Here is a 12,134-nt window from a genome sequence, read left to right on the forward strand (position 1 = left end):
TACCCAAAGCCCTATACTTTTCCTTCCTAGCACTTACCCACACTTTGAATTATTTATTTGTGGCTAACTGATTCACATGAATTTTAATAGGTCGAAGTCTACATCTGTATTTACTTACCACTGTATTTCACTGGTATCCAGTCCCCAGTCAGTACTCAAATACTTGTTGAATGAATAAATTTCTCTCTGCATTAGCCTCTTACCTTCTGTTACTCTCAACCATTTAGCAGGTAGGACATTCCCAACTGGTATACCACTAGTCCCAATCCCAAACCTTCTCCAGTTTTATGGTTTTATAATATCAATCTTTAAAAATCAATGAAATTTAAAACCCATCCTACCCTTCTCCCGCTACAGTAAAATCTGCATCCCTAACTTTCAGGCAACTCCCCCTGAGAAGATGCTCTTCTTGGTATGGCAGGCTTTTAATCTTCCAGTTATCACAGAATCCATACCGATGTGTCAGCACCTATTATGTGACAAGGCCCTGTCACTCTCCTTGGTTCTAGGAATTCCATCCATCACTATACCCAATCCAATGGTCCTTCACAGAACTGTTTAGAGACTGCTCATCTTCCTGCCTTCCCAGTCACAGAATACAGGTCCTATGATAGCTCCCCTAAATTGGGTAGTCTTTCTGCCCCACATCACATTAACCTCAAACCCACACTAGATTTAGATGAGTTTTCCCATCAATGTGGTGTAAGAGGAATGAGCATATACAAACTACAGCACCAGAGAAATCTGGGTTTGAATCCCAGCTATGCTGAAGCTTTTTTAGAATGATTTTACCTGCATAAAATAATATATGTAGCATTACAAAGAAAACCAATTAGCCTGCATGCCAGGTTAAGAACCCCTGCTTAAATCTAAGCTCTTTGAAACTGGTTTTGCTAGCTCCAAAATGAAAATACTAACACCTACCCCTCACTGAATTGTTAGTAAAATCTTAAGACAAGGTATGTAAAGTATCTGGCAAGGAGATCAGGTAGCTTTAAGACTTCCATGGTAATTCAAATCTTACTTTGTATCAGAGTATCAGTTCAGTTAGGAATGGGGGAGAGAAGATCCTAAATATGATTATCCAATATCTATTCAGAAAAAAAAAAAAAGTAAAGGATTAAGATGTTCAGTAGCTTTCCAAAACTTATCACTATATCTATAAAGCTTATGATCAACCCTAAACCAGAATTTAGACACGGCCCCTTCTTCTTTATATCCCAATTTTTGAGTGATTCAAAAATTAAGTTTAGCTCCTTAAAAATAACTTAGTTTATCACTTCGGAGTTTAGGCTGCATTGGTCAAAAACTCACAGTAACTTTACCTTGAAAAAAGGTGACTTTTTAAAAAAATAGAATGAAACCAACAAGTTGTAAGCTCTCTTCACTCTTTCAAAAGTTTCCTATCATAACCACAAAGGTCTCTCATTTGTGCCTTGAAGCTTGAGGATCTCTATGTAAGGGACCAACCCCCCCAAGCCTCCTATGCAAAAATTTCTATAAAAACACACACCAGGGACATCTGAGTGGCTCAGTGGGTTAAGCATCTGACTCTTGCTTGCTTTCAACTCAGGTCATGATCTCAGGGTTGTGAGATCGAGCCCCACATTGGGCTCACGCGCTAGGCATGGAGCCTGCTTGTGATTCTCTCTCTCTCTCTGTCCTTCCCTCTCCCTCTGCCCCTCCCCCCCCAGAAAGGGACACCAATAAAAATTCAAATTTAGGGGGAACTAAAGTGACCTGACCAAGCTTCTGCAAGCTTAATGATGTAACTAGTTCTCATTTAAATTGTGTTATTCCCTTCATGTTCCTTTGGCACACAAAGTAGATGTTATTTATGCTGTCTGATTCCAAAGGCCAAAAAGAGGCCGATTAATTATGATTCACTACCTATAATTTCCAAACTTGCTATTTTTTTAATAGGACATTTTGTAAATGTGTACCTTATTAGCCTATTAAATATCTGGACCAGATGTTGAATATTTCAAATTAATTATTTCAAGTTAATTTTTCCCCAACAGAAGATCTTTTTAATACATGAATATTATATCTAATCAAGCTAATCTCAAAACCTCCTGCTCTTAACATACATTAATCTCACCTGAGTATATGATTATGAAAACCATCAGAAAGGCCAAGTAAAATATTTCCAAGTTTAAAAGTAGGCACTTACAGAATGGCATGGTTGTTAGTCAAGTTTTTAATGACATATCTATTCTATGCTCAGCACTAATAATGCAGAATACCACTTACTCCAGTCTCCACAAATTAGAAAATTATTACTTTATGCTTCTGCTTATGTCTTCTTACACCTAAATAAAATACTTACCTAAAATCACAGAGTTTAGCATTCAATTATGGGAGTAAACAGATTTTATTACACTGGTAGGAATTTCTCATTTTACATGGTTTGACTGGCAGCAGAATTCCAATTGCATGTAAGGATGAAAAGGCTAGGCATTGGTCAAAGCACCCAACTGCCAAAAAGGGAATTTTAACAGCAGGAAATAGTACACAGAGATGGCAAGTACTACTCATCTGCTACTTAGGGATATCCCTAAGAACTAAGAAGCAGCAGAAGACTCAAGTATAAGTTAGGTTCGAAGAAAGGAAACTAGAAAGACCTAGACAGACAAGTTGGGGAAGAAAGACATTCCCAGCATGTACAATGAAGATACTTGTCTCACACTCAAGTAGAAAGAGTAAAATAAAAAGAGGTTCTTATAACCATACTAATAAAGATTTGTTGTTATTCTAGAGCAAGAGAATGCCACTGCTCCATCAGTAGATTATTTCTAAAACTGCTTTTCAATGTAGAATTGTGATTCCTTGCATTTATTCATTCAAGTATTTCAGCAAACACTACATGCCAAGCAGTGTTCTAAGTGTTAAAGATATAAAGGCCCACAAAATACAGTGCTTTAATCTCACTCTACCTGAATATTAAAGTCCTCTGTTTAAGATCTAGAGACAAACTTAGGCAAGTTTTTTAATTTCTTCAAGCCTCAATTTCTAACACTAAAAAATGTGGTTTACCATCTAGGATGTTTGTGAGAATTAAATAAGGTGCCACATAATAAGCATTTAATCATTACTTTGTCTTCACCCTCTTTGTAATCAACAACTAGACATATTGTATCTGAATGAGTGACTGTGTTATAAAGTCTCTCTCGAGGTGAAACAAAGTTAACAAGTCTTGGCCTCATTAACATCATCCTCAACTAACAGCAAATCAATCTAGACAAACTTGTACTTCTAAAACCAAACCAGTTGCATACTACTTGAATTTTATTCATTTATATTCATCTTAGACCCCAGTCCCATTTTACCCGCAAAAACTTAATACATTAAGCCCAACTGTAATCATGGTCTTCGTTACTAGCTCCTGCCTGCATTTCCCCAACCAGGATTTGGTTCTAGTATTTTGAAAGTCTATGTTTTTGCTAATACAAGATGCCCTTAAAACTTAAACCATCTGTTACTCAATTGAGGAACATAATGATAAATCATGATTAGATAAAAGAAATCAAGTAATTTGCACCTTATATGAAGGCTGAATTACAAAGTCTGCAGGTAAACCAAAAACCAAATATAGTTAAAATTGTTCTTCAAATGAAAAATCCCTGTTTATCTTCAGGTGAGGCACCTTAGTGCAATGGAAAAGACAAAGCCAAATCTAGATTCAAATCCTCCCTCCATCACTGAGTAGCTAATTATGCAAATCTGGACAACACTCCTTTTCCCAAATCTAGCTTCTCATTCTGAAAACGAAGATATTACCACCACCTCAATGATTGGGGGTGGCAGAAAAGTGGAGATTAAAAAGAATATCCAAAAAGGACCTCCTAGACTGCCTTCCTAATCCAATGGGTCTATAGTTAGGTCCTGTTGGGGAAGAGAACACCTAGTCTGTCATCATCTGCCAAAGAACTAAAGACTTAAATCTTGTTTCCATTCAAACGAGATAAAAACAAACGCACTAGAGAAAACTCTACTTGGCAGGTGAAATAAACCACAACAACTAGGACTGAAATCTGGTACACAAAGCCCACTTTATGGAGAAAGATTAGCCCGAAGCAAATAGGTTGGCCATCTTTGTACCACACTACTTTCTTTCTATAAACAGCAAAATCCAGTTTGCTGGGAGGAATGAAAAACCAAACTTCACAGTGTATGACAGGAGTCCTTTTGTGGCACAGGGAGAATAATGGTAAAGACGGTGGGCTCAAGTATCAAAACTTCCTAGGTTAGAACACAGGCTATGCCAATTTCTAGGTATGTGACCTTGGTGAGATACTTAATTCCCCCAACCCCGATATTTTTGTCTGTAAAATGCAGCAATATTAGTACCTACTCCTGAAGAGCTGCTGTAAGGATTAATAAGATCATGGCTAAGAAGTGTTCAGTAGGATGCCTGGCACGTGGCTAAGTGCTCAACAGTCACTCCTTTTCAACATGAAGACAAGGCATGCTGGAAGCTTTAAAAATATATGACCACATATCCTTTTCCAACAACCCTTTGCAGACTAAAACTGGTTTGGACATGTACTATCACCTTAAAGTGTTCAAATGAGTGGGGTGTCAGAAATCAACATGTATTCAACTGCCAATGCTAAAACTTGCTTTCCAATCTGAACACAGTTTTCAAGAAAAAGCCATAATGATCCAGTGAAGATGCTAAAACATATCCACTATCCAGGGTGGAAATCTCTTCTAACAAGCTTCCTTCAAATTATCACCACTTTGGAGTCTTTGTTAAGGACCTTTCTCCAGTTATTTTTGCACAAAGGAGTCTTTGTTGGTAGAATAGCTTCCTCACTGGTTGTTCCCAGACAATCCTTTGCCACTAATACTTCAATTAGGGAGTACAATTAGAATTCATCTCTTTTTGAAAAGATCTAACTGAAAAAGGTTCTGAGTGTCATTCTGATTAAAAATCACTGTCCACACTTGTTCCCGTTTTCTCCCTCCCCCCCCCAACACCAAAGTGGAATATTTCAAAGCCGGTCCTCTAACACACCATATAAGGGTCGGCTCCACCCCTGCCCTCCATATATGGTCAAAGCCCACACCTACCTACAGGCTGATCACAGGCGACCAGGAACCCACTTCCACCCTGACCCACCATATACGGACAAGTACCCACCCTAATATGCCAAACAGAACTAGGCTCCTCCCTCTTAACGCACTTCATTTCTATCAAGTCTGAAAGTTTAACAAGTTGGGTGAAGAAATTAAGAGGAACAAACAAACAAAAAAACCACCTGGAAGCGATAGTTCTCAATTCTTAAGGATTCCTAACATCACCTACCTGACCAATCTAATATTAATACTCCCCCTTCGGAAAAATAACCATACAGTCCTACCAGGGCACAGAGCGGGCAGTAACGAAGCGTGTCTGAGCAACCCCAAGGCCGTCATTAAACTCAAGCAACTGGAAACCAAACACACCTCGGTTCTACACAACCATTTCAAAGACTTTCAAGGTCTAGTATTCTGCACCTTCAGATCAGATGCCAACTTTCTGGTCGCCCTTTTCAGAAGAGGGGAGGGGGGCCCCCCCTGGCTGTCTCGTTACCAAGGTAACTACAAAACGCCCGACAGCTGAGGCCCGGGAGCTGATTTTACCTTCAGGTCCTTCTTAGTAACGTCGGTGTGGGAGACAGCTCGAATGGTCCCAGAGAGCCAGGGCCACTCGGCGACGCGCTCCACGTCCCAGCTGTCGTGGCTGTCGTCGCTGCCGTCGGCTGCGGACAGACTGAGAAATCGCTTCCCCACCAATACTGGCCAACTTTCTCCGAGCGTGAGCACCATGGTTTCCACGCCTGCAGGAAGGGCTCCTCCCTGCAAAAATACAAAAACAAAATGCAACCGGGGCTGCCGGTGGGAGGGGGCCGGGAAGAGAGGACGCGGGGGAAGCGGGGACGGAGGGATGGGTCCTAACCCCGCTCGGAGCACCAGACCCTAGGCGGCGGCGGCGGCGGCCGGTGCGAGGGAGGACCCAACACCCGATCTCTACACCGGCGTCCTCCCCCGCCCCCCGGATCCCTCCCCCACCGCAAACACGGGCCCAAGCGCCGCGTGACCCTCGTTCTCCCAAGTTTCGCTTTTCCAAAACCTTAAACCTAAACGCAGAGGGAGTGACGGGAGAATTATTTTGTAGCCTAAGTGGATTTTAAAGTGTTCGCCCCCCCACCCTGGGAAAGAAAAGGCCAGAAGCGAGGGCCCGTCCGGGGCGGCCGCGTCCCCGCCCCGGGCGGCCCCGCGGGAGGGGCGAGCCCGCGGTTCCGCACTTGCCCCGCCGCCCCGCCCCGACACAGCGCTCTCCCGGCCGCCGACCCCCGGGCGTCCCTCGCCCCGGCCTGCGCCGCGGGGCGGGGGCGGCAGGGCCGCGGGCTCGGCGCCTTCATCTTTCTTCCTCCTCTCCCCTCAGCCGAGGCCGCGGCGCTCTTACCCCGCCTCCTGCCTCCCTGAGTCACCAGCGGCGGCCGCCGTTTCCAGCCGCCCAGCTCTAGCTCTGACTTGGTTCAAGAGCTCTCACAAGACACGCACAGCCTCTTGGGTCCGCCCCCTCGGAGCCGCTTCCGCCGCTCATTGGCCTAATCCAAGAAGCTGGGCGAGGCTCGTGGGTAAATAGCCCATCTCCATTGGCCGGCCTGGCGCAGGCGGGGCGACAGAAAAAAACAATTCCTTGGCTGCCTCCTCCCTCTCCCCTCCCCCTCCGACTCCCGGACGACCCCCATTAGGTTAAAGTACACAGAGCGTAAGCGAGAGATCCCTCCGCCACAGCCATTCTTTCCATTTGTTGCCTACGGTATGCAAAAAAGTCCCGCGAAATCGCTTATCAACTTTAGGGCCCAGAGGAAAATTGCAGGGGTGCATAGATAAGACTGAGTGACGAGCCCCAAGGCTGTATGTGCCTATTGGATTGCTCTTCAATTGCGTAGGCTGTCGACGGAAGATGGGTTTTCCACTTGGCGGAAGAATCTCACAGGAAAGGGGTAAGGGCGGTGCAGAGTCAGCGGGGGAGGGAAGGGACGGGAACGTGCGGTTTCAAGCGTACTCAGCTAGGGGGAGGAGCCACTGGGCTCTGGAGGCTCTTGCGCAGGCGCTTCGCGGAGCAGAGGCTGGAGTTTGGGCTGCTGGGCGAAATGGCCGCGGGAGGCGCAGGCGCACGTGGTGTTATTCGTAGAACGTCTAAAGTCCGCCATTTTGAAGGAAAAATGAAGAAAGGCATGGAGTCATTGGGAAATGACGTTCTTTGAATCTAGAGCAAAAGAGGCCATTCAGTACAATGCTGAATGGGATTTTTTTTATGTAAAGGGAAGTTGAGAAGATATTCTGAGTCTTATAGAGAAATTGAAAGACTAGATGAAGGCCATAATGATGTAAGAAATAAGAAGAGGTGACTTTGAAGGACAAAGGAGATAAAAGGCGATTGTGTCTTTTGGACCTGAAGTTTTTTGCTTGAATAAAGACGAAATGGAACGAAGGAATTGAAGACCCCTTACTTAATAAAGACTAGAGCTTGACATGGCATCACATTTAAGCAAATTAAGTGAAGAACGCAAAGTCCCAATTTTGCAGAAAACTGAGAATCAAAAAAATTTCAGAAAGGGATTATAGGTACAGGTTAATGCCAGGTGTTGAGCTTTAACATATATGTTCTGAATATGTGACATTAAATAAATTTAAAAATCTAAACACTGAAGAATTAAATTGGATTTATAATTTGCAGACCATTAAAAGGGGGGGAATGGAACAAAGAAAACCTATCTAGTCCAACAAAAGTCAGAAACGAGAACAAGAAAAGAAAAAGAAACTTGATGGAAGTATAGTAAATAGAAAAAGATAAGACGAGAAAAATAAGTCCAAACATCAGTATTTACAATAAATGTAAATGGGTTAATTTTACTCATAAATTAAAAAGACAGACTGGATTAAAAACAAAATCCAGCTATAACTTGACCACAGGCAAGCTCCACCAATGACACAGAAACCTTGAAAATATTAGGTTAAAAGATTTACTAACCAAATGGTGATCAAAGGAAAGCAATATAGCAATGTTAATATAATTGAAAAGAAAAGCATCAAAAGAGAAAAGGATTTTATATTAATAAAGGAAAAAGTCCACAAAGATAATATACACTCTTAAACTATTGTCACTCTGAGAACATAGCTAAGACTGACTATTAGAATTATGGGAAATTTTTGACAATTTGTAATAGAAGCAGAAGACACAAATATATCTACCCCAGAAATAGGCATCTCAGATTTTAAAAATAAGTGGGGGTATGGAGGACTTTGATTACATAATTATTAATTTGAAAAACAAAGGGATAAGTTCTACCAAGGTTCAAAGAACATATAATTCCTATTTGTGGTTCCAGAACATAGGAAAGATATCTGAAGCATTTTTTTTTCAAGATTTTATTTCTTTGTTTGACGGAGAGAGAGAGAGCACAAGTAGGGGGAGCAGCAGGCAGAGTGAGAGGGAGAGCAGGCTCCCCGTTGAGGAGGGAGCCCAATGCAGGACTCAATCCCAGGACCCTGGGATCATGACCTGAGCCAAAGGCAGACACTTAACCGACTGAGCCACCCAGGTGCCCCAAAGCACTTTATAAAACTTGCAATACCCTATTATCAAATCTGATCAGGAGAATACAAAAAAGGAAAAGTTTACATCAATGAGGCTCGTGAACATAGATGGAAAATTCTTATATAAAATATCAGCAAACTGGGGCTCATGGGTGGCTCAGTTGGTTAAGCGGCTACCTTCAGCTTGGGTCATGATCTCAGGGTCCTGGGATTGAACCCAGCGTTGAAATCCCTGCTCGGGGGGGAGTCTTCTTCTCCCCCTCCCTCTGCCTCTTCCCCAGCTTGTGTGTGCGCTCGCTCTCTCTCTCTCTCAAATAAATAAAATCTTTTTAAAAAATCAAATCAAAGTCTTTTTTTTTTTTAAATAATCACCATGCTTAATTAGGATTATATGAATACAAGGGTATTTCAAGATTAGAAAATTACTATAATTCACCAAAACTGGTTAAAAGAGAAAAAATCATGTGTTCATTTTAGTAGAGGCTAAAAAGACCAAACATTCATATTGAACACTGAACTGCCTAGAATGTTAGGAATGTTAAGAGACACACATATTTAATACTAATTATTTTTAAAATAATGTTAAACTTCCCAGAAACTTATGAATATGAGATATCTACCCTAGAAAAACATCCATGCATGTGAACTAGGAGGCATCAAGTTTGTTCGTTTCAGCATTGTTTGTGGTTGTGAAAGTTCAAAATAATCTAAATGTACTTCAGTTGGGGAATGAATAGATAAAATGAATAAATGGAGTGTAATACATCTAATAGAAAGCTGTAGAGCATTTGAAAATGAGTGAAATATGTTTATATTTTTTGAATGAAATATATTTAGATGTACCAATAAGGATAGGTTAGCAAAACACATTTTGGATGAAAAAGAAAGTTGCATTTGGTAATATTTGAAAATGTACACAAATAACACTACGTATGTTCTATGAAACATACTTAAATTCATGATAATAGTTACTGGTATTGGGGAGGCACAATAGGATTGGGGGTATTGGTCAAAGGAGATTTAGCATTATTTGTAATTCTCTCATTTTTATAAGGCAAATGTATTCATATGTTACTATTGAAAGTTAAATTTTTTTTAAGATTTATTTATTTATTTTAGAGAGAGAGCATGAGCGGGGAGGAGGGGCAGGAAGAGAGAATCCACAAGCAGACTCCCCTGCAATCGTGGAGCCCAACATGGGGCTGGATCCCAGGACCCTGAGATCATGACCTGAGCCAAAACCAAGAGTTGGCCACCCAACTGACTGAGCCACCCAGGCGTCCCTGAAAGTTAATTTTCAAATCCTGTGAATGGTATCTACTACATTAACACCCAAGAGCATTTGTGCCAAATTGTTAAGGCTAATATAAGAGTCAAAAAGGAGGTGCAATACAAGATCAAACAAAAATTAAAAGAATTCCTATTCCTTAAGCACCAATTAGAATGTACAATAGAAAAAAAGAAACGATCTATGGTCCTGAAAATTGAGACTACATAAGGAAAAAACATAAGGTGAAATCAATAAAATGTATATGAAGAAAACTGTAAGACTTTACTGACAGGCATAAAAGAAGATTTGAAAAGTTCTGTCTCCTTATATGACTTGGTAAAAATGTCATTTCTTCTTAAAGTAAGCTACAATATCAATGAATGAAAGAACCAAAATAGAAATATAAAATTGTTGAGAATACAGAAACAGAGCCATGTATATATGAAAATTAGTTTATGATTAACACAGTATTTCAAATGAGTGTGAATAAACTATTCAATATATGCTTTAGGGTTTATTGGTTATATGGATCAAAGAGCTAAATAAAAATATAGTAATTAAAATTTCTTTCCCTTTCCTTCCCCCTTCTATTTCCCTTCCTCTTCCTGAACATTTCGGTCCTAAAGGCAGTAGGAGCGCAGAGCAAAGTATATTTTCATAAGGACAGGCTGCCTGGGCATGGAATGATTGAACTAGAAAGAATAAGGAGTTGTAGCCTCACATGGGGAGGGAGAGCTCAAGTGGGGTGAGAAGGGTAGACACACAGAAGATGAACCAACAAAGAACATCTAGAGGCTAAGTGAGGTGAGGAGGGCATCCATGAATGGGAGTCACCTAGTGTGGTATGTTGGAGTCCAACCAGGATGAAGAGACTGCCCACATTGGGGGAAAGCCTGGCACAGGGTATTAGAGCCTAAGGAAGGTGAGGAGAGCATTCATTCAAGGACCTGCAAAGGATAATGAAAAGACCAAGAGAGATGTTTCAAGCAGGAGGAGAATCAGGAGAGAGGTGCATCCTGGAAAGAAGGCAGGAGAGAATTCCAATTTGGAGAACTATTCAGAGCGATCAAAGGATATGCTAAGGTCAAGGCAGATAAAGAACTGAGCAGCAGGTTATTGACATTTCCAACAAATATATTTTAGCCTAGAGGTATTATCAGAAATCATTTCTACTGGTTAATAAGCTCCAGCACATACCTTCCAGTCAAATCCTGTCACTAACCAGTTGAGTTGAATTTTACCCCAAAGAACATCAGAAGTTTCTAAAAGACTTTAAGAAGGAGCACCGGGGTGGCTCAGTGGTTAAGCACCTGCCTTTGGCTCAGATAGTGATCCCAGGGTCCTGGGATCGAGCCCCGCATCAGGCTCCCTGCTCAGCAGGAAGCCTGCTTCTCCCTCTCCCACTCCCCCTGCTTGTGTTCCCTCTCTCGCTGTCTCTCTGTCAAATAAATAAATAAAATCTTTAAAAAAAAAAAAAAAAGAAAGAAAGAAAAGAAAAGCATCAGACTCTTGATTTCAGCTCAGGTCATGATCTCAGGATCATGAGATCGAGCCCTGCATCAGCTTTTCCCTGGGCATGAGCCTACTATGATTTTCTCTCCCTCTCTCTCTGCCCCTCCCTCACACTCTCTGGGGTGTGCACACTCTCTCTCTAAAAAAAAATAATAAAAAATATTCTTTCCTGGGCGCCTGTGGCTCAGTTGGTTGAGCGACTGCCTTCGGCTCAGGTCATGATCCTGGAGTCCCAGGATCGAGTCCCGCATCGGGCTCCCTGCTCAGCGGGAGTCTGCTTCTCCCTCTGACCCTCCCCCCTCTCATGCTCTCGCTATCTCATTCTCTCTCTCAAAAAAAAAAAAAAAAATTCTTAAATTGCACGAGAATGGTGTATTTGTGTGAAAATGTAAATATCTTATGCTCTTTGCTAATGCAGTGCACCTGTGACAATTAATGAAGCAAGCAGAGCATCAGAATTAAGTAAGCTCCTTGTTTCTTTTTTATAAGGACTTTTTCTGTTCACTTACATCTAGAGAAATGCACAGATCTTAAGCGAACAGTTTCATTAGTTTTACCAAGGCCTACATCCATATAACCCATACCCAAATAAAATTAGAACACAGCCATACCCATTTGTTTATGTTTTATCTATGACTAATTTCATGCTACAGTGGTAAAGTTGAGCAGTTGCACTAGAGACCGTATGAACCTCAAAGTCTAAAACATCTACTCTCCATCCCCTTATAGAAAAGGTTTGCCAAACCCTGATAGA

General features: G+C 41.5%; 1 protein-coding gene across 1 annotated transcript in view; it reads right to left on the reverse strand.

The window, feature by feature from the left end:
• The window catches only part of KDM3A (lysine demethylase 3A), a 54,689-nt gene extending 48,146 nt beyond the window's left edge, over positions 1 to 6,543 (reverse strand). Inside the window, exons 1-2 of the mRNA XM_035001116.1 lie at positions 6,455 to 6,543; positions 5,629 to 5,844 (exon numbers count right to left, since the gene is read on the reverse strand). Coding sequence (XP_034857007.1) covers positions 5,629 to 5,814 — 186 coding nt within the window. The 5' untranslated portion in view covers positions 5,815 to 5,844; positions 6,455 to 6,543. The remainder of the gene's footprint in view (positions 1 to 5,628; positions 5,845 to 6,454) is intronic.
• Between the last annotated feature and the right edge of the window lie 5,591 nt (positions 6,544 to 12,134).

This window comes from Mirounga leonina, unplaced genomic scaffold (genome assembly GCF_011800145.1).
Source record: "Mirounga leonina isolate KUSES-001 unplaced genomic scaffold, KU_Mleo_1.0 Mir_125, whole genome shotgun sequence".
Taxonomy (NCBI): domain Eukaryota; kingdom Metazoa; phylum Chordata; class Mammalia; order Carnivora; family Phocidae; genus Mirounga; species Mirounga leonina.